This window comes from Desmodus rotundus, chromosome 11 (genome assembly GCF_022682495.2).
Source record: "Desmodus rotundus isolate HL8 chromosome 11, HLdesRot8A.1, whole genome shotgun sequence".
Classification (NCBI taxonomy): Eukaryota; Metazoa; Chordata; class Mammalia; order Chiroptera; family Phyllostomidae; genus Desmodus; species Desmodus rotundus.
The window spans coordinates 33,817,938-33,841,512 of NC_071397.1; the positions used below are offsets into that span (position 1 = coordinate 33,817,938).

Sequence of the window (23,575 nt, forward strand, 5' to 3'; positions counted from 1 at the left end):
TCTACAGCTGGACAGGATAATTTTATTTATATACGTGTTACATAAAACAATCCAAATATATACCACTAGTATATATTTTCAACGTGCCTTCATTCTTAATGGAGTGTGACACCAACTGCACCAGCTTGCCACATACGCAGACACTGCTCTGCTGAGCTCTTATTGAATGCATCCCCAGCATTTTGGTTCACTTCCTCCATTGCTGCTACACTTTCCTCAGTCATCCCCCTGCATGTGCGCGTGTATGTGTTTTATTACTGCTAATTTTTAGTCTTCTAATTATACAAGTTCTGTATAAGTAAAATAAGTTATTTTCCTTACATTAGCCATATATTTTGCATGTTACTGTCAAAGAGTTTGTGTACCAGAAATTGTTAAATTGTAATGTGTTGTATATCCATGTTACTGCATGTTAGCTTATTCTAATCTTGAAGGGCTAATAATAACTTTTGCCATTGTGTGTTTTTGCTCTTTGAAAAGTGATTTCCTTTCTTTTATAGACACAGTTAAATTTGCTTCTGGATAAACTCCGAAGTACTGTGAGTACACTTAAAAAAATACGGTTTTAAAATGATCCTCTTAACTAATATTTACTCAAATAGGCACAATAAATCTGGTATAATTAGAAGTTTATTTTAAACCAAATTCCCTCATTAAAAAAAAAAGGGTTTTTAAAGTGCTTGTCATTTTGGTTAAGTTTGTTCCAAAAAAACATCAAATGTATATGTGAAGTCAAATTAATTTGTAAATATATAGAATTCTCTGAATGTTATTAAGATTACCCTGTAGTTTGAGAAAGTGAAAATAATTAGTTATTATGGAGAATGAAAATATGTTTTTTAGTATTAAAGGTACATTTATTGGGGTAACACTGCTTAGTAAGATTTATAGGTTTCAAGTGCACATTTCTGTAATACATGTTCTGTGTAATGCATTATATGCCCACCACCCAGAGCCAGATCATCTTCTGTCACCATATATTTGGTTCCCTTTATCCTTTACTCCTCTCCTTTCCCCCCTGCCCTCTGGTATCCGCCATACTGTTGCCTCGGTCTGTGAGTTTCAGTTGTATATCCCACATAGGAGTGAAATCGTATGGTTCTTAGCTCTCTATGATGACTCATTTCACTCAGCGTAATATTCTCAAGGTCCATTTTATGTTGTTGCAAATGGCAGCATTTCATCTTTTCTTATGACTGAGTAGTGTTCCATAGTATATATGTACCACGTCATCTATACTTATTTTTATTAAAGTATAATTGAAATACAGTATCATATTAGTTTTAGGAGTAAAACATAGTGACATGACATATATATACCTTAGTGATTATTTTGAACAAAGTTAATATGTTAATGATAATATGCACTGAAAGTTGTCGATATTTGTCATAGAAAGTTGTCATAGAAATAGGGAAATGAGAATGCTATATGTATTGTCTTAAAATGTACCTTTATTCTCCTAGGGAGCAAGCTTTATTCGCTGTATAAAACCTAATTTAAAGATGACAAGCCACCACTTTGAAGGTGCTCAAATTTTGTCTCAACTTCAGTGTTCAGGTATTTCCATATTTTTATAACCTGTCCTAGTGTGGGTCAGAAGTCTTAAGTTCAAATACAATTTAGTATGTCCAGTGTTCTCAGATATTTCACAATTACCTTGATTTTTACATATAATAAGATTTTTATTTTATTCTTTTAATCATAAGAAAAGTGTGGCTGGCAAATTGAGCAATATTGGGGTATAGTTTGTTGTGAAATAAAACTATTTGACATCATTAAAGTGAAATTTATAAAAACTTGACAAACACATGCCGTAATTTTCAGACTATAAGACATACCAGTTATTAACAACCACACCTAAAACAAAAACAAAAGCAAACTAAGCAAACAACTAGAACAGGAACAGAACCACAGTAATGGAGCTCACATGGAGGGTTATCAACAGGGGAGTGGGAGGGGGAGGGGGGGAAAGGTACAGAGAATAAGTAGCATAAATGATAGGTGGAAAATAGGTAGGGGGAGGGTAAGAATAGTGTAGGAAATGTAGAAGCCAAAGAACTCATAAGTATGACCCATGGACATGAACTATAGGGGGGGAATGTGGGAGGGAGGGGGTGGGCAGGATGGAGTAGAATGAGAGGGGAATGGGACCACTGTAATAGTATAATCAATAAATATATTTTTAAAAAAAGACATACCTAGGTTTTAGAGGAGGAAAATAGGAAAAGAAAACCCACTCCACGGCCACCTCCACTCCCCCCAGCGAGCTAGGTAAGCTACATTCGGACTGTAAGATGCACCCCTCCTTTTCCTACCAAATTTGGGGGGGTAGGGAAGTGCATCTTATAGTCCAAAAATATGGTAGATCTCCCTTAAGTGGGTTGCTTTCCCATGGCCTCTTCAGTTCATCAGTTCATTTCTCATTCCCCGTGTAACTGGGTGAGGAGGTAAGTTTTGGTGTCCTCACTTCCCACACCACCACTTGTAAAAAAATGGAAACCACACAATGCCCTCAGCTTCTGTGGAACTTGTGTGCACTTGGTAAAACTATCGCTTTCCCTCTCGCCTGCCACATTCTAACCTTGCTGGATCTCAGAAGTTTTAGGTACCAGGCCCACTATTTTTCCTTCACTTCATGCCCATCTTCCATTCCTACTTGAACTAATTATCCCCAAGGCATCAGTACTCTTCTTTTCTTAAAATCTTTCTCAGGCTTGTGGCACTTCTTTAAACTCTTTTGCCTCTCTGACTCATTATTAGGTTCCTCTTAACAATGCATTTATTATAAAGCTAAGGTCACTTATGCTTTGGGGTCCCTCATTTAAATAGGCTCCTTCTACAGGCTTGCACCTGATTTTGTATTCTTTTGTAATTTGTAATTATGTATGTACTTTTTTCTTAAACAGCCCTCCCCCAGTTGTAAAAACTTTAGACGCCCCAGTCTGGATCTACCCTTGACCCTTCTCACATAACTTTAGCTATTAATAAAACTAATTCTGTCCTTTTTTCTCATCTGCATAGATAAGGTAAGCAAGACAGATTGGCATCTTTATAAATTCATGATTAGTAACCTTTAAAGGGCTCTCAAACCTACTCTGCCAACTTTCCCTGGTCAGCATATTCTGTCTCCACAGAACCTAGTCAGACCCATCCTGCTTTCCTCAAATCTCTCAGCATCTGCCAACAGACAGCCTCACCTCTTAACAAACACCTCAAAGCTTCACCTGTCTGCTACCAAACACTTCTATCTACCTCCATTACCTTCCCTTCTACTAAGGTAGGAAGTGCCTGTCTTCCTAATTGAACTGTGGTTCTTTGGAATCCATCCCTTCTCTCCTTTTTCTGAATCTTCAATATTGATTATATGAGGTCTGTCCAGAAAAAGTCCAGCCATTGTTAATATAATGAGAATGGTTTGCATGATATCGGTGTACAATGGCAGCCAAGGACAGTGAACTGGAATGTACGTACGTGAACAGTGATGACTTCACCGTACCAGTTGGTGGGGGTGGTAGATGCTGTTGAGTGAGCATGTGTACTGTGTGGTCATTGTATTCAAAATGGCTGAATGAGTAGAGCAATGAATATGCATCAAATTTTGCATTAATTTGAACATTCCTCCACGGAAACTATTGGGATGATTCAGAAGGCTTTTGAGGACAAAGCAATAAGTGCGGCACAAATATAAAAGTGTGTCCCAAATGCTTCAAAAGTGGTTGAGAATCTGTCAAAAGTGATCCACATTCTGGAAGGCCTGCAACAAGCAGAACACCTGAGAATGTTGAACATGTACAGGCTGCAATCAACAAAGATCAGTGACTGACAGTGTGAGAACTAGAAGCTGACCTGGGGGTTCCAAAAGCTACTGTGTCTGAGATTTTGACGCAGGATCTTGGCACGAAATGTGTACTTGCAAAATCTGTTCTGCGGCTTCTGCTACTGGAGCGGAAGGAACATCATGCTGCAATTGCTAATGACTTGATTCAAACCACTACCAATGAACAAGATTTGGGGAACAAGATTTCCCAAAAATAAAATCACCTTTGAAAAGGAAGAGATTTCAGACCATTGATAACATTCAGGAAAATACAGCGGGAAAGCTGATGGAGATTCCAGCAAAGGATTTCGCAGTGTTCTGAACAGTGGAAGAGATGCTGGGAGAAGTCTGTGAGGTCCCAAAGTACCTGTTTTGAGGTGCCCTGTGTCATTGTCCTGTGTACAATGTTTCTTGTATCTTGTATCTTCTTCAATAACTGTCTGTTTTTCATAGTACATAGTGGGATACTTTCTGGACAGACCTCGTATGTAGTGAGGCATTTCCTTTGAGCTGGATTTCTCAGTTACCATTTATACGTGCAAAACCTTGTTTGTATTCCCTTTGACCCACATTCCTTTTCAGCTGCCTCCCTATCTCTTGCTTCACTTTTTGTTCTCGTTTTTCCTTTTCTGTCCAAGAATACTTGCTTTCTCAGTTTCTTGCCTTCCATTTGCTCTTTTCCCCCACAGAATTCAGCTTCTACCTTGACCAGTCCAACCAAATAATTCTTGATGAGGTCACCAGTGATTTTCTTGATCCTAAATCAGGTGTTCTTTGCAGTCCTTATCGTAATGGACTTCACAGCAGCATTTGACTCTGGGCAATACCTTTTGTAAATCTTTTCTTGGTTCCTGAAGAAGCCTGTGTCCTTGCTTTTGTTTTGAATTCTGTGGCCTTTTCTGACTTCTCTGCTGGGTCATCTTTTCTTGCCTGGATATTGTTTATGTGAGTTTTCAGGCTGTGGGTCAGCGTGTTTTCCTTCTTTCTCACTCACTGGCAGTGCTGCCCCAAATCACTTTCCTTGGTGATGGCCATATTCTGTATCTGTGATGTCCAGTATGGTAACTTCTGGATACTTGTAGCTATTGAACAGTAGAAATGTGACTACCATGAATTATAAATTTAAATTTTATTTTTTAAAATTTAAATTTAAGTAGTCACTTGTGGCCAGTGCAGCTACAGAGCATGCGGCTAGTTGCTACGGCATTGGACAGCATAGCTGTATATTTTCTGCTGCCCAAGTCCCTTTGATGTGACCTTCTGAAAAGTGTGTCTTCCCCCCTCAAATTTATTTGAATATAACTGTGCTGATTTGATGTACTTATATATTGCAAAATGATTACTACCATAGCATTAGCTAATGTTCCCGGCAGGTCATGTAATTACCATTTGTTTTTTGTGGTGAGAATATTAAGGTTACTCACTTAGCTCTGTCTGTCTTAGTGAGTCTTGGTATTTCCTAACTGAAGCTGTCACCATCTTTCACCTGGCTTTTTGCTGCAGCTTCTTAAGTATTCTCCTTGCATCTGCTCAGTCTCTTCTTATCGTAGCACCAGAATTACTGCTTTACAGCTGAAGTCTGATTATGTCTTTTTACTGCTTAAAAGTCTGTAATGGCTTCTGTTTATTCTTCAGGTAAAGAAAAAAATCCTAGCAGCTTATGAGGCCCCATGTGGTCTGGCCCTGTGCCCCTAGCTTCATCTCTTTCCACCCTCTTTTCTGTGTATTGCAGCCTCATAGGCCCTTGTTTTAGTTCCTTACATGCTGTGTAGTCCCTCCTGTTACAGGGCCTGTGCACATGCTGCTGCCTCTGCTTCCTCTTCCCTCATCTGTCCCGTCTCAGCTTGACTGTCATTTCCTTAGGAAACCTTTCTCGATGTCTGTAACTAGGAAGGGCGCCCGAGGAAAGGTGTTGAGTGCCTTTATTTCACAGTCATTAATTTTATATATGTTTGAATAATTATTTAATTTTTCCTTTTTCTAGCCCATAAACATTATGAGGGCAGACACTGTTATCTGTTTTGGCTTGCACAAATATCCCTGCCTCCTAGCAGTGCAAGACATGTATTAAATTCAGTAAATATTTGTTGAATAAAATGCATAGTCTAGCAAATAAGAGGTTAATTTGTGACTAATTTAACAAATACTGGAAAGTTAAATAATTTATATCTGCTCTATTCCTATATAAAGTATAGATGTATTTTTGTAATATTTTCTTTAGATTGTTTTTACTTTGAGTTTGACTTTTTTCTCATTTACATTTTTTCTTTAGGATTTGTTTAGTCCAATATAATAAATCACTTATTTTCTTAGTGAGCATCTAATGTTCTGGCAAGGCAAATCTGTTTAGATTTAGCTCTATGAGGTCTGTCCAAAAGGTATCCAGACATGTTCTATGAAAAACAGAGATATTTATTGAAATGCAAGATCCAAGAGACATTGTACATAGGACAGTGACACCTCAGTCCTCTTCAAAGTAGGCACCTTGGGACCTCACACAGTTCTCCCAATTGCTATCAGCTGCCCTGTCGTGTTTTCCTGAACCTCATTGACAGTCTGAAATCTCTTCCCCTTCAAAGTTGGTTTTAGTTTTAGGAAAAGCCAGAAGTCACAGAGCACCAAACCTGGTCTGTACTGGGCCGGAGTCACCTGAGTGATTTGATGTTTCACCAAAAAACTGCATGAGATGTGATGCATGAGCAGGCACATTGTCATGATGAAGCTGTCCATCACCAGTTTCCCGTGGCTGCAGCCTTCTGAATCACCCAGATAGTTTCTGCAGAGGGATCTTCAAGCTTAATGCAAAATTTGATGCAGATTCAGTGCTCTCCTCAGTCATTTTGAATGTGACGGCCATCCAATACACAGGCTCATTCAATGGTTTCTACCGCCCCCACTGACTAGTGCAGTCAAGTCATCATTGTTCATGCATATTCCAGTCCACTCTCCTTGGCTGCCAGGTTACATCCAGGTTGTGCAAACCATTTTCATTATATTAATGATGGCTGTACTTTTTCTGACAGGCCTTGTTGTATTCTCATCATATACGCTATTAGACTAGGAGAGTGTGGGCTAGCAGTAACTGATGCTCAAACTTAAATTCCTCTTCTAGTAAGCAGTGTATTTCAACATATTGAGATTTGTTGGCAGTTTAATAGATGACTCTTGATTCATAATAGTTAGATTTTTTTTAAAGTACTACTAATAGTAAAATGGTATAGAGTGGAGAAAAAGCCAGAAGTACCAATAACTGGTAGAAGTGAAAATATTTTTGAATCTTTCTAAAATAAAAACATTTAAAATTTGAATTCTATTTTGCCTTTCCATTTCTGTTTTTTCCAATTTAAGGAGAATTAATTAATTTGGGATATCTTTTACTAAAATTACTATTATTTTTTTAATCCTCATCCAAGGAGATGTTTTACTAAGTTTAGAGAGAGGGGAAGGGGTCAAGGCAGGGAGAGATAAAGAGAAACATCAGTGTGAGAAAGGAACATCAATTGGAACATCAATTGGTTGCCTCCTGTACATTCCCCGATGGGGATTGAACCTGCAACCTAGGTATGTGTCCTGAGTGGGAATCGAACCCGCTACCTTTTGGAGTACAGGACAATCCAACCAACTGAGCCACCTGGCCATGGCTAAAATTACTATCTTTTTGATCAGCCAACATGAGAGTAAAGTAGGGGAAAGTGTGAGAAGGCAGTAGATCTTCCTCGGTGTCCTTGGGGCTGTTCTGTGTGTCTGTGGTCACAAAGTAGGGTTCTGAGTCTAACCAGCTAGAACTGTACCAACAAGCTCGTCATCAAACTCCCAGTGGAAGTTCCAGGTCATGGGAATTTCTAGAAGGACAAGTACTTGGTGTGTTGAGAAAGCAGCCATAGGCTTGGTAATTTGTTAAGCTCCATGAAATTCTTAATGAACTTCTTTGAGCCAGCTCATGCGTTGTCCACAGTTACAGGGCAACCCAAGGGTCTCAGGGGTGGCAGATGTGAACGTTTCCAAGGGTACTTGTTTATTGGACACAAATGGGCAAAAATTGTGACAGTGTCAACCAGACGTTTTGTTTCTTCAAGCAGAGCCTAGAATTTAATCTAGTTCTAGAGATTTCTTTCCATAAGAATGATTGCTTTTATGTTTTCATTGATTAGTATTAAAAATTATAAGTTATATATGTTCATTGTAACAAAAATGAAATAGTACAAAAAATATAAGTAAAAAAGCTCACTTCTGGTGACCACGTAACTTTATATCTTAGATATATTTCTTATCCTGGTTAGATAAAGCTCAGTTCTTTTTAATTAATACATCGTATATGGTTATAGCATAATTAATTGATTTTTAAGTTGTTTTTTCCTATTATAAACAGTGACCCAGTGGACATACAGAAATTCTCTATGTGTATATTTGCCCACATGTGTGACAAGTTGTAGGATAGATTCATAGAAGTAGAGAAGCTGTGGGTCAAAGTGGTAAATATTTCCAAATTGCCATCCCAAACTGTTGCACTGGTTTACTCTCCCAGCACGAATGGATGCGTGTGTTTTCCTGCGCTGTCATCAACCCTGAGTACATCAGTGTTTTACATCTATCCCATTAAAAAAGTTTAAATTTAATCTGACTACTTAGAAAGGCTATCTTTCTCATGAGATTTTAAAGTAAAAATCTACTTTTAAAATATTTTATAGTTTCATTTTGCTAATTTAGATTGTTGTCTAGCAGGTGTTTATTTTGGTATAAGAGAGGGTAAGGATCAAATGTTATTTTTTTTCTAAATGCCTAACCATTTTTCCTAACACTTCTTGTTGAATAATGTTATTTTCTCCATTGAATTGAATAGTCCCAGAGTCTAAAATCCAGGATTTTTTGGTGAACAAAGGTTCTTGGCATTATCTATAGTTATTGAGCTTTTCCTTGACTATTTTAATGCTTTTTCATGACATGAAAAGTTGACATTGACTCAAGGTTCAAATTAACCACGTAGTAGAATTTCACTGAAAATAGATATGCATCGTGTAGCCTCTTCACCTCTATAGACCAGTTTCCTTGAAAGGTGAGTGGAAGGGAATCTTTATAGTGAAACCATGAGCTCTCCTTTCTTGTGCATTTGCTTTGTTTAAGCACTGGTGAGAACTGGGAGCTGTGTTTGACTGCTTCGTGGAGACTCTTATCAGGAATCTTATTCTAAAATTAACTTCAGGACTTGGAAAATGGCCTAATGTAGGCCTTACATACTATGAGTATGACACAGAGGTTTGTAGCAGAAAAAAAGATATAAACTAGGCTTGAGCTTTCTAGAGACCAGAAGTTTGTCTCTCTAAAAAACAAAAGGTTTACTCAAGATGGCTTTAGATGAAATGTGCTGCAGTAGTTTTAGGTGGTGGGTAGGTTAGGATACAATAAGTATAAATAGGATATTTCCTATGTGATATTTACTTGCTGGTAATTCCTGTAAATTGGATCTTTCTAAACATTAATTTATAAAGTTGATCATTTGCAAGTTATTTTTTTACTTCCATACGATGATTGGCAGTAATATGTGTTTGTTTATGAATCTAGGTATGGTGTCTGTTTTGGACTTGATGCAGGGCGGTTTCCCATCACGAGCTTCATTTCATGAACTCTACAACATGTATAAAAAGTACATGCCAGATAAACTTGCGAGATTAGATCCAAGACTATTTTGTAAGGTACACATACCACCTGAATTGAAATTTCTTAGCTATAGGTGTCTTTCTTATTAATTACTAGTTGTCCTTTAACTTTTTAACTTTTATTTTTCAGGCTCTTTTTAAAGCTTTGGGCTTAAATGAAATTGACTACAAGTTTGGGTTAACAAAAGTATTTTTTAGACCTGGCAAGGTAAATATGTTTTTATTTTAAACTTGAACATGATGAATATGAATAGCTGGGGGTTAGCGAATAATTTTAAGTATTTAGGGAGTTGAATTATTCTCTACTTAAGTGATCACTAACAGCATGCATATATGAATATGTGAGAAGTTTACAATGTGTAATACTCTATAAGTTTTACAGTTTTTTTCAGCTTTGGAAATATTGGAATCAGAGTGTTGTTTGATTGGATTTTTTTGTGTAAGTAAGGGTTAGCCAGAAAATACTTGTGTTGTAAATAAATGAAAGCTTTTCTAAAACATATTAATTCAGTCTTAATATTTAAAAATTTCACAGTACTCTGAAGTCTTTTTTCTGTGGAGAACAAATTCCATTAAAGTATGATGGGTGTACAAGGTGTATACAGGAAATTGGACGGGGGTTTCTGCTCACTTTTTTCAAACCCTAGAATGAGTGAGTGTATAAATGCTTTTGTATGTTAACATGATTTTCTTAGGCCAGCTCATAGTTTTAGTATTTACAGGTTCTGTACTAGGTTACAAGACCAAGTTAAGAATATTTCATAACTGAATATATACAATACAGAAATACCTAAATGCTCTTCACAATCTGTTTATAATTTCCCCATTCTAACTTCTTTAAAATGATTGAATTACATCTTCATAATTGTTATTTATATAATAACCAGTCATACTTATTTGACTTAGCAAAATCATTAATAAGTATCTCTAGTTCCTTGAAGGCTAAATTAATCATAATAAATCTGATTTCACATTTTGGGGCATGAGATAAAATCTGTGTAGTGCATTAACAATGTATGTACTTTCCTGTGAATATTTTTACTGCAGAGAACCCATACCATTTTCTATAAAAGAGAAAAAATTAAGAGAAACAAGTATATAATTATTCACACTTGGCTTAGCTGTCATCATACGTATTTCTCATAAACTCAACATTTATCGTATTTCAGGGCTATAGTAATATTTTAGAATTGATAGCCTGATAGAGAAAGTGCTTGGTCTCATTTGCTTCGAGAAAAATTGATCAGTCTGAAGAAAATGTTAAAAGCACATGGCATATTTTCACAGATCTTTAGTCTCGTTATGTTACCTTTAATTTTGATTATGAGAAGCCATTATATTGATAGGTATGACATGCTCAATTCATTATAGTGGGATACAGTGATTTTCAATGGGTGTGCCACAAGAATTTTTAGAACATGCAATACCTGACTACTTAGGGGCACAGACCTCTTTTCCCTTAGACTGTCAAGTAAAAAAAAATGACAACAACCAACACAGCAATAGCCATCTGTTATCAATGAATCAAAATTTTACCTATTTTTTTGTCAGATTGGCCAAAGTATATTTTATTGTGCCATGGAAATTTAGTAATTGCTTTATGTGTGCCATGAGATGAAAAAGGAAGAAAATCGCTGGTGGGTTATTTGGTATAGGGTAGAAATTATCATGTAATTTGGTGATAAACTGTGGAAATGATACATTTTCTTAACCTAATAGTTTTGTTTGTGTTCTGTCTCTTAGCAACAATTTCTTATCTCTGACCAAAATAAGGTTGGGGTTTGGAGAAGACGGAATAGTTTTGGTGGTGCATAACGTTATATAGCTGACCTTCACTAGTCAGGAACTATATACAGATAACTGAGAATGTGGATTCGGCAATTAGAGATATATTAGCCCTTCTTTCTTCATTCTTTTTTCAGTAAGACCTTTTTGCCAACCATCGTTAATTGTTATGTAACACTTTTTTCTATTTTTTTGGCTGAACCTGCTAACTAACAATGAGTAACCTGCCTTACCCCTCCAGGATCCTGAAGGAAGGAGGAAGAGAAAGGCAGCAAGAGACAGTCAAGTGTGTTTGGGTTGGCTGTGTAACCCACTGAGACGTGCCTTATGGCTTATGACTATTTCCAAAAAGTTAGATTTTGGATTTGAGTAATTTTATATCTCTGTGTGTTTTGATACTGATACTAAATTATTTTATTTCCCAGTTTGCAGAATTTGATCAGATTATGAAGTCTGACCCTGACCACTTAGCAGAGCTGGTTAAAAGAGTCAATCACTGGCTTATCTGCAGTCGCTGGAAGAAAGTTCAGTGGTGCTCACTCTCAGTCATCAAATGTAGGTGTTCTCTTTCACACCAGGCTCTGTAATTACTTTGGAAGTAGAATGGTATAAAGTTGTCTCAGTGGTGAGTGCTGGACAACAGGGATCTCATTGCTTATGCATGTCGTTTCCCTGGTTCCTTTGGTAATACCTCATGTATAGTATGTGATAAATTAGTATTTGTGGACTTTCTTTTTTGAGTGTATGTGATACTTCTTTATGTGAGAATTAATTTTATCATGCCCTAGACAAAACAGAGCTCACTGTCTTGATTGTTTTCTCTCCCTGCCCCCTCCTCACCTTTCCCATACCATCCCCCAGTCTCTAGGCTTAAGCCAGAGCTCTTTCTACCTGCATGGCACCATCAGTACAACATACCCAGAATTTCAAGTTGTAATGATTTCTCCTTTCCTGTCCCTGAAATCTTGTCCATCAACGAACCCTGTTGATTCTTTCCCTAAATACTGCACATTCTTCCCTCTTCGTTGCCGGTGCCGTAGTGGGGCCAGTACTCCACTTGCATAGTAGCTTCAATAGCTCCCAAAGTGGTTTTCCTGGGTCCCCAGAGTTCTCTCTGTAAACCCAAAGCCTTTTATTATGGCTCTCTCTATGTAAGTCAAGTCTAAAAAGTCTATGTCTTAGAATCTTTCAAGATCACATAAAATGGGGCTTCAGCTTGTCTTTACAGCCTCCTGCCTCTGCTTTTTTAGACCCTGTTCTTTGATGCACTGTACTGAGCTGCTTTTTTCTTGTGTTTCTGGCCAGATTGTACAGACTGCTTGTCTCTGACCCCAAACAAGGGTGAGGGGCATAATATTTTAGGGTTACTTGGGTGTCTATGGAAAACCTTTTATTGTAAGGAGCTGTTGCCAGTAACTTGATTAAACTTGTATTTGCCTTCTTTCCATACTCACCAGAGTACCTGAAACAGTGTTAGAAACCATTAAAAAATTCAATAAATTGTTCCTTGTTAATAGAAAAATAATTTTTTTGACCTAATGAAAGGGAGCCATGCAAATAAAGGTTATTATTGAGGTATTTTGTTAGACAAGTATGAATATAGATAAAAAGAAAGCTATAATAAAAAAGATAATGGAAGCTCTTTCTATAATTGTCCAAGTAAAATATAAACACTTATCAATATAGCTCAGTGCTTTCAGCTTTACACATTGCATTATGATGGACAACACATTACAGTAAAATTACCTGTACTCTTCATTTGTTCATGGACTGTGTTGTGCAATGGTGAAGTCAGTGACCAGTCAGGATTTTTGCAGGATGCCAGAGCAGCTCTAAAAAAAATGTTTCAGGATCAAATCAGTGTAGCACATTCTGAGTAACTGAAGTCAAACATTAATACATTGCCTTACTGTAGGATTCTCAGAGGCCTCACTCACTGTTTTTATTGTGAATCTCCAAAAGTAGCTCTTAGCTTTTTCTAAATTGATTTAGCAGGTGAGTCCTTCTTTTAAGAAACACCTGTTAGCATTTCATAGACCAATATTGCTTAGGACAGTTTGGGAAGCAGTAGTGTACATAATAAGGAAATAGTACATTTAAAATATAAATCTAGTCCTATACATGGTGTACTTTTCATTTTAAGAATTATAAGGAATTAAAGAAATGTTAAACTTCCTGATTTTGATGTCTGGTATAATATGTTCAATAAGATCTCATGTTTCTTGAGAATTGCTTTGTGAAAGTGAGTAGATTATAAAACTATTACATGTCTCATATAAACTGAATGATTTTCTATCATTATCTTTTTCTCTTACACATAGTGAAAAACAAAATAAAATATCGAGCTGAAGCCTGCATTAAAATGCAAAAAACTATTCGAATGTGGCTTTGCAAAAGGAGACACAAACCTCGGTAAGATGGATAGTGGCTGAAGAAATACTACAAAAACTAATCATCTAAATATAAAATGGCTATAAAGTCATAATAAAGGGCAGTTTGGATACTCAGAGTTTTCTTTCTCGTGTTCTTATAAAAAGATACGTTAATCTGTTATTTCTACTATTTATTTGAAATTAATTATTTGATTACTTCATTACTGGCCTCATTCTACAAAAGAATTTGAAGGAGCTTACAAAAATGAAGACACCATGAAAGGTTGAAATAAAGGGTTGTAAGAAGTTCTTTTATTCTGATTATTTTTGTGACTCGAGTTTCTCGATAAATGTCACAATGACATTGTTTATTTATTTGTTAAATTTGGGGGGTGGCATTGGTTAATAAGATCATATAGGTTTCAAGTGTAGATTTCTATGATACATGATCTGTATATTGCGTGCCTACCACCCAGAGTCAGATCATCTTCTGTCACCATATATTTGGTCCCCTTTACCCTTTATTATTCCTCCACCTCCCTTTCCTCTGGTAACCACCATACTGTTTTCTGTGTCTGTGAGTTTCAGTTTTATATCCCACATATGAGTGAAATACATGGTTCCTAGCTTTTTCCATGTGACTTATTTTGCATAGCATAGTATCGTCAAGGTCCATCCAAGTTGCTGCAAATGGCAGTATTTCATCTTTTCTTTTTGCTGAGTAGCCTTCCATAGTGTGTATGCACCACATCTGCTTTATCCAGTCACCTACTGAAGGGCACTGTGGTTGTTTCCAGGTCTTCGCTGCCCTGAATCATGCTGCAGTGAACATAGGGGTGCATATATCTCTGTGAATAAATGTTTTCAAGTTTTTCGAGTAGATACCCAAAAGAGGGATTGCTGGGTCATATGGTACCTCTATTTTTAATTTTTTGAGGAACCTCCATACTGTTTTTTGTAGTGGCTGTTCCAGTTTACATTTCCACCAGCAGTGAATGAGAATTCTTTTTTTGCCAACACTTGTTACTGCTTGTCTTGTTGATAATACCCATTTTAATAGGTGTGAGTTGGTATCTTATTTTAGTTTTGATTTGTATTTCCCTAATAGCTAGTGAAGTTGAGTATCTTTTCATGTATCTGTTAGCCATTTGTATGTCTTCTTGGGAGAAGTGTCTGTTCAGGTCTTCTGCCCATTTTTTAATTGGATCATTTGTTTGTTTGGTATTGAATTGTATGAGTTCTTTATATATATTGGATATTATCCCCTTGTTGGAGCTGTTGTTTGCAAATAGCTCCCATTCAGTTGGTTGCCTTTTTGTTTTGGTATAGTCCCATTAATTTATTTTTGCTTTTACTTCCCTTGTCTTTGAGGTCAAATTGACAAAATCTTTTCTCATACCAAAGTCAGTGAGTTTAGTACCTATGTTTCCTTCTATGTAATTTATTGTTTCTGATGTTATATTTAGATCTCTGATCCATTTTGAATTAATCTTTTCGTACATAGGGACAAACTAGTCTAGTTCAGTTCTTTTGCAGGTGGCTTTCTAGTTTTCCCAGCACCATTTATTGAAGGGGCTTTCTTTTCTCCATTGTTTTTGGCTCCTTTGTCAAAAATTTTTTGCCCATATATAATAATGTGGTTTTATTTCTGGTCTGTACACAACAATACATAAAAAAATGACACATCATAGTCAAGTGGGGTTCATTCTAGGGGTGCAGGGATGGTTCGACGTATGCAAATCAACAGTATAATACAACACATTAACAAAACAAAGGATAAAATCATATAACCTTATCAATAGCAGAAAAAACATTTGATAAGCCGCTACATCCATTTATGATTAAGTCACTCAATAAAGTGGGTAGAGAAGGAAAGTACCTTATCAGAGTAAAGGACAAGTATGACAGATCCTCAGCTAATACCATATTCGGTGAAAACTGAAAGCTTTTCCGCTAAAATCAGGAAGAAGATAGGTGTATTCACTCTCACCACTCTAATTCAAAATAGTTCTGGAAGTCCTAGCCAGAGCAGTCAGGCAAGAGAAAGAAATAAAAAGCGTCCAAATTGAGAATGAAGAAGTGAGAGTGCCATAGCAGATGGCATGAGTCTGTACATAGAAAAGCCTGAAGGCTCTACCAGAAAACTGTTAGTAACAATAAACAAATAACAGTAAAGCTGCAGGATACAAAGTCAATCTCCAAAAATCCACTGAATTCCTGTATATTGATATCATTTTTAAAAACATCTCGTTAATGTTTTGACCATAATTTTCTGAATTATGTACAGGAATTGTCTCACTGTAAATTTAGTATTTAATTCTCATATGCTTTTATTAATTGATACTCTTTAAACTTGGAGGTCTGCATAACTTAATCTTTAACACCTTTAAAAGAGACTGGATAACTCTTTTAGGTTTTTCTTTAATTTGAATTCTCTAATTTTTCAGTGTAAGATAGAAGGCTTACATCCTCTTGACTGGCAGCAGTGTCATTCACACCCATACTTATTTTTTGCCCTTAACAAATTATCTAAAAAAGAGAATACTGAACAATATGAAAACAGAATCCTTTTTAACAATATGTTCAGCATTTTATTCAAATGAAAAGTCAACATCTATCACTGTAAATGGTGAAAGTGAACTGATGAAGCGTTGTCTTTGCAGCATCGATGGCCTGGTTAAGGTGGGCACCCTGAAAAAACGACTTGATAAATTTAATGAAGTAGTAAGTGCCCTGAAAGAAGGAAAACCAGAGATGAGTAAACAGGTCAAGGACCTTGAAATTTCCATCGATGCTTTAATGGCGAAAATTAAGGTATGTAATTTTAACCCAAGTGACTATCACTTTTTGAAATAATTTATTATCATTTGTTATTAGTGTTGAAATTGTATAGGAAAATGTCCTTATTTTTTAAGGACACAAAATGTTACAAATGTTCAGTCCCAGTGATGACCAGTCATATTCATTATAATACTCTCTCTTCTCTAGGTTTGAAAATTTTTATAGCAAAAATGATTTAAGAGTTATCATGCTTCCATTGGTTGCTGGAAAGATTTTTTTCCTCCAAAAATAGTAATTAAAATACTATGTATTGTTTATTGTTACTAAAATATTATTGTATTTAGTTTACTATTTACTATTTTAAATAGTATCTGAATACTCTTTTCATAAGCTTTTGTATGATCATTACTGAAAGAGGATTAATGTAAATTGTTTTGTTTCATGTTTTTCTACTTTTAGAAACTAATTTTTTAATGATAAAAGTAATGTAATATTGAACATTCAGAGACAGTTACCAAAAAACTCTTAAAACAAAACTAACACGTATAACTGTTTTACTGTTTTATTTTCCTTTTCCTGTCTTATTTTACTTGCACATATTTTTGCATAGTTCTTATCCTAATGTACATTTAATTTTCTGTCCCTATTATTATGCCATATGCCTTGTTTCTATAATTATCTTCATATAAGCTCTACCATAAATTACTTAACTGTTATGAAAATAGCAATTTTTTTCCCAAGTTTTGTAGAAAAAAAGGGGCCTCTTTTTCCTATTGATTTTCATTTATTTGATTACCAGTGGGACTGATAATTTTTTTATATGCTTGTAATTACATTTTGTCTGTTTCTTCCTGTTTTTTTCTGTTTTAGGGTCCTAATTAACAAGTCTATGCAATTGTGTGGGACATAATAACTTAAAGTGAGCCTTTTGTCATAGTTCCTGCAGATATTTTACATAGACAGCATTCAGTTTTAGAGAGAATGGAGAAAGATTTTGTTCTCTAAGAATGAAAATGCTTTCGATAAGCTTAGCTGATTTTACAAATCTGTTAAGATCCATCCCTGTTTATGTGGTGTTAATTAAAACCAACCAAACCACAGTTTTTGAAGGCTCACTTGGGAAAATCATCCAACAATGTTGGATGTATTTAATAATTTCTTAAATATTTCTTAAGTAATAGTTGAACATTATTATAAAAAGTAGTAAACTCTGACAAAAGTAACTAGTCATCTCTTTAAAACTATTTTTTTAACTACAGTATTTTACTTTGTCCACAGAACCCCCTTAGGTATTTGATTACTTGCTTAATGGGAAATAGATGTAGATATTTGTGTGCAAAGATAACTTTTAAGTGTACAAATAGTATAATAAAGATAATGGGCTTATTGCTTACCAACTTTTCCAGTCCTTGCTATATATATCCTTGCTATGGTGGTAAAGGGAGATAACATTAAATTTACCACCTTAATCATTTTGAAATGTATAATTCAGTCATGTTCAGTGTTCACATTGTTGTGCAACAGAAGAGATAACTTTTTAAGTACATGTTTATTATTTTTTGAAGTCCACCATGATGACAAGGGAACAAATACAGAAAGAATATGATACACTAGTTAAAAGCTCAGAGGAACTCCTCAGTGCTTTACAGAAAAAGAAACAGCAAGAAGAGGAAGCTGAAAGGTTGAGGCGTATTCAAGAAGAAATGGAAAAAGAAAGAAAAAGACGTGAAGAAGATGAACAACGTCGAAGAAAGGAGGAGGAGGAAAGGCGGATGTAAGTCTTTTTTATTGTTGTTTTGAATTAGAAGGAAACAGAACAGTGAATTCTTGGTGGTGTTGATAAATATTCTTATTTTACATAGTCATTATTATTTTATTTTATTTAAGTATATTTTATTGATTATGCTATTACAGTTTTCTCAATTTTCCCACCTTCCCTCCAGCAATCCACCTCCCTTAGTTCATGTCCATGGGTTGTACATAAAAGTTATTTGAGTTCTCTGTTTCCTATAGTATTTTTGACCTCTCCCCATCTACTTAATGCCCACCAATGATGCTTCTTCTTCCCTGTACCTTCCCCCACATTCCTCCCTTCCCCCTCCCCACTGAAAACCCTCTATGTGATGTCCGTTTCTCTGATTCTGTTCGTGTGTAGTTGTTTGCTTAGTTTTTGTTTTTGTTGTTTTTCTTTCTTTTACTTTTTAGGTTCATTTGTCGATAGTTGTGAGTTTGTTGTCATTTTACTGTTCATAGTTTTGATCTTCCTTTTTTTAGATAAATCCCTTTAACATTTCATATAATAATGGCTTGGTGATGATGAGCTCTTTTAACTTGACCTTATCTGGGAAGCACTTTATCTGCCCTTCCATTCTAAATGGCAGCTTTGCTAGATAGAGTAATCTTGGATGTTGGTCCTTGCCTTTCATGACTTCAAATACTTCTCTCCAGCCCCTTCTTGCCTATAAGGTTTCTTTTGAGAAATCAGCTTATGGGCAGTCCTTTGTTGGTAACTCTCTCCTTTCCTCCTGTTACTTTTTTAAGATTCTGTCCTTATCTTTAATCTTGGGTAATGTAATTATGATGTGCCTTGGTGTGTTCCTCCTTGGGTCCAACTTCTTTGGGACTCTCCTGGCTTCCTGGACTTCCTGGAAGTCTTATTTCCTTTGCCAGATTGGGGAAGTTTTCCTTCATTATTTGTTCAAATAAGTTTTCAATTTCTTGCTGTTCTCCTTCTGGCACCCCTATAATTCGGATACTGGAATGTTTAAAGTTTTCCCAGAGGTTCAAAAGTTTTTCCTCATTTTTTTGAATTCTTGTTTCTTCATTCTGTTCTGTAAATGTTGGATGTTTATTTCTTCCTTTTGTTCTAAATCGTTGCTTCGAATCCTGGTTTCCTTCCTGTCACTGTTGGTTCCCTGAATATTTTGCTTTATTTCATTTTGGGTATCTTTCATTTTTTGACCAAGCTCAATCAGTTCTGTGAGCATTTTGATTACCAGGGCTTTAAATTCTCCATCAGATAGGTTGGCTATCTCCTCATGGCTTAGCTCTTTACTTGAGGTTTTTCTCTGTTCTTTCATTTGGGTCCTATTTCTTTGTTCAGGGCCCATGTTAAGTTGTAAGGGGGTGGGGCCTTAGGTATTCACCTGGGCGGGCGGGGCAGCCCTCCTCGCTGTGCTGTGGTGCTGCCTGTGAGGGAGGGGTCAGAGAGGGAACAGTGCAGCTCCTCTCTAGTGCATTTTCCAACCAACTCTCCTGTGAGACTGGGAGTTTCTTCCACAACCACCTCTGAGTCCTCAGTTTCCCCTTAAGTCAGCCCCTCCAGGAGGTTCTGCCACCTCACCGTGGTTTCTCTCCCTTAGTTGCCTTACCAGTCTGGTTGTTCTGTTTGACTGTTTCTTTAATTCCGTGGTGGTTGGAGTTCCATGCAGTTTGATTTTCTGGCACTTCTGGTTGTTTATTGGTTTTAGATTGGTTGTTATCCTCCTGGTTGTGTGAGGAAGTGAAGGGGTTCTACCTATGCCTCCATCTTGGCCGGAGCTCCCCCAATAGTCATTATTATTTTAAAATACTATAGTCATGTGCTGCTTGAAGATGGAGACATGTTCGGAGAAATTTGTCATTAGCTGGTTTCATCATTGTGAGAACATCACAGAATGAATTTACATGAACCTAGATGGCATAACCTGTTACACATCGAGGCTATATGGCATAACATCATTATAGTTATGGTTCGTTGTTGACCAAAATGTTGTCTTGCAGCTTTTGACTAATTTTAGAATAAGTTTGAAAATAGAGAACAGCTTATTTTATAAAAATGAAATTAAATGATTTTAACTATAATCTGACTTTTGGTTAGGTTCTTACACCTGAGGATTTCTTCTTTTTTAAAATCCTTTTTATTTTTTGATTTAATTTTTTAAAAGATTTTATTTATTTGTTTTAGAGAGGGGAAGCGAGGGAGAAAGAGAGGAAGAGAAACATCAATGTGTGGTTGCCTCTCACGCGCCCCCTACGGGGAGACCTGGTGCATAACACAGGCATGTGCCCTGACTGGGAATCAAACCAGTGACCCTTTGTTTGCAGGCCGGCACTCAATCCACTGAGCCACACCAGCTAGGGCTGATGTAATCTTTATTTTATTTTTTTCCAATCATTTTTAATTTTTAATTACAGTTGCTATAAATTATTATATTAGTTTCAGGTATACACCCCACTGATTATACATTACATAACTTACTATGTGATTGTAGTTCTTAATCCCTTCACTGTTTTTACTCATCCCTCCAACCTCCTCCCATCTGGCAACTGTCAAAACTTTCTCTGTTATCTATGAGTCTTTTATTTTTCTGCTTGTTCATTTATTGTTTTTTAGATTCAGTCGTTGATAGATACGCATTTTTAATTTTATTGTTCATTTTTTTGATCTCTTTTTTTGTCTTCTTAAAGAAGATCCTTTAACATTTCATATAATGCTGGTTTGGTGGTGATGAACTCCTTTAGCTTTTTCTTGTCTGGGAAGCTCTTTACCTGTCCTTTGATTCTAAATGATAGCTTTGCTGGGTAATCTTGATTATAGGTCTTTGCTTTTCATCACTTTGAATATTTCTTTCCAATCCCTTCTTGCCTGCAAAGTTTCTGTTGAGAAATAGCTGACAGTCTTATGGGAGCTCCCTTGTAGGGAAGCAGTTAGCTCCCTTTCTGGTCACTAACTGCTCCTCTCTTACTGTTTTTAAGATTCTTTCTTTGTCTTTTAGCTTTGGAATTTTAATCTTAACTTTTTTTTTAAAGCAGTGACTAGTGTATTATTTAATAAGTAGAAAAAAGGCACTTCAACTTTTCTCCAGTTTTAAAACTGATAATGTTTTGAAAGATTGGTATAATCTGACAGACAGAAGGAATATAAAATTGTTTAATTGGAGAAAAAGAGTACAGGAAAGCACCTGTCATCAGTACCTTACAACTAGGCTTTATAACCAAGTTAATGTAGGGATATTAAAGGTTATGCAATATAATTGTATTTGTTTTGTTTCAGAAGATTATTATCAGTAGAGTTAGATTTTGTTTTTTTAAAAAAAATGAGTTGGTATGTATATGGCCAGGAGGTTAATGTAAGTCCCCACCCTGTAACCTTTGTTTATTAATAGTTAAATTGCCTTCTGAAAGATTCCTTATTTTATATTAAATTTTTGAAGAGTTTTCTATTTTTTGTTAGGAAACTTGAAATGGAAGCAAAGAGAAAGCAAGAAGAAGAAGAGAGAAAGAAAAGGGAAGATGAGGAAAAACGTATTCAGGTATGTACTGACTAGATAGGTGAACTGAATTTCTATCAAAACAGAATCTACAAAATTATGAAACAGAAGAAGTGAAAGCAGTATCTTGATTTGCGAGATAAGCTGCCATTGGTTTATTCCAGAGATGAAGAGCAGTTTCTGAAATTGTTATCAGAAGGGACTTTGGAGTTAGGGAAGTGAGTTCAAATCTAGACTGTGTCACTGACAGAAATTATGACATTGCACAAGAAACAGTGAGTAACTGTGGGCCACAGTTTTCTCTCTGTGGACTGGGGGTAAATAATGGTTGTGAGCATCACACAAGTTAACACATGTTAAGACATTTTGAACAGTGCTCAGTTCAATAAATATTAGTTTGGTGCTATTATTATACCTAGGGTAAAGGCAGATAAACATTTACTTAAAACATCATTTTAGAGTATACTCCTTCAGTTAAATAAATTATAAAACATTATTTTATAACTTTGTAGATACTAGTAGTAATGGGTTAGAATAAGATTCTCTCCTGATCCTCATTTTTTAAAAAGTCCATGTCTGAGAATAATTGATCATGTATTTGAGTTTCTTGGCTTTACTAATTTATCCTGAGCACAACCAACACTTTAAATTCCTGATATCTGCTTGTCTTGTGTTGGTGTTAATGTGATACCTGGGGCACTCTTGCGATGTCTGGGACATTAATAGTTATAGAATGGTGGAACTATGGTTTCTCTTGGATTTGGAAAGAGCAAGTATAAATCATGACATAGAAGAGAATAGAGACTGAAGAGATTTCTGGTTAAACAAGATATATTCCTTAGTAAGGAATTTGTCTGGAACAATTTTAAGTAGTAATGGGAATGATCAAGTGAACGTGTGGAGACGCCTTGGTGAAATGCTTTCTGTCCTTGGCAGGCTGAAGTCGAGGCACAGCTGGCCCGACAGAGGGAAGAGGAGTCTCAGCAGCAAGCGGTTCTGGAGCAGGAGCGCCGGGACCGGGAGCTGGCCCTGAGGATCGCCCAGAGTGAAGCAGAGCTCATCAGTGACGAGGCCCAGGCTGACCTGGCGCTCCGGAGGTACTGGGCTGCTGGGTGGGGTGTAGCATTCTCTCTTCTTTCTTTACCTCTGTGCCTTTTATGTCAGCCTGAAAGGAATAGGAGAAAATCCTATTCCTTAGTCCTGATGTATTTTAAGTAAAATCATTTAAAATTTATTTGTATCCATTTTTATACCCAAGTGAATGAAACAGTTTATTTTATCAAATTGTTAAACTGTTGAAAAACAAAATTGATATTTCAGTTCATGAGTACTTTTAAGAAAACAAAACATCTCAACTTTTAGTCTGAAATGGTCAATGATTATTGCGTAAAGGGTAGATAACTAATTTCTAAATGCATGCCATTAAATACTGGAATGGAAATCATTCGATATATTATAATCCAATTTAATATATTTGAGGTTGGAATTTATTATTTGCCTAATGAAAATTAAAAACTATATATATCCTAACATTTGAGATGAGAAGAAATTTTACACACACACCCTATGTTTCAGAATAAATAGATTTCCTTTTCCAAGAAGGAAGGTTAATCACATTGAAATATTTTGGCTCCTCAGGTTTCTGAATTATCTCTAAATACTATATTTTATTGGAGTGTAGAAGTCCTTATTAAAAGTATCAGGAAGCATTAATATACAGATTCATTTTACATTTAGAATGTAGAAATATTCGTTATTTTGATTATTTGTAAAAACAGCAAAAGTAGTTGTGAGTTCCTTTATGTGTAGGTACGTATTTTCTATACATATTAAGAAGCACATAGATATGTCTAAGCATGCTTTTCAGAATGTTAGAGCACTGTTTATAACAAAATAAAGTTAAAATAGCAACAA

At 35.9% G+C, this 23,575-nt stretch overlaps 1 protein-coding gene across 10 annotated transcripts in view; it reads left to right on the forward strand.

The window, feature by feature from the left end:
- MYO6 (myosin VI) overlaps nt 1-23,575 on the forward strand; it is a 156,655-nt gene that overhangs the window by 114,974 nt on the left and 18,106 nt on the right. For all 10 annotated transcript variants that reach the window (XM_053913988.2, XM_053913989.2, XM_053913990.2 and 7 more), the window contains 10 exons: nt 501-539; nt 1,464-1,557; nt 9,377-9,507; nt 9,602-9,679; nt 11,682-11,811; nt 13,578-13,668; nt 16,292-16,442; nt 17,975-18,183; nt 21,625-21,703; nt 22,598-22,758. In XM_053913988.2, coding sequence (XP_053769963.1) covers nt 501-539; nt 1,464-1,557; nt 9,377-9,507; nt 9,602-9,679; nt 11,682-11,811; nt 13,578-13,668; nt 16,292-16,442; nt 17,975-18,183; nt 21,625-21,703; nt 22,598-22,758 — 1,163 coding nt within the window. The remainder of the gene's footprint in view (nt 1-500; nt 540-1,463; nt 1,558-9,376; nt 9,508-9,601; nt 9,680-11,681; nt 11,812-13,577; nt 13,669-16,291; nt 16,443-17,974; nt 18,184-21,624; nt 21,704-22,597; nt 22,759-23,575) is intronic.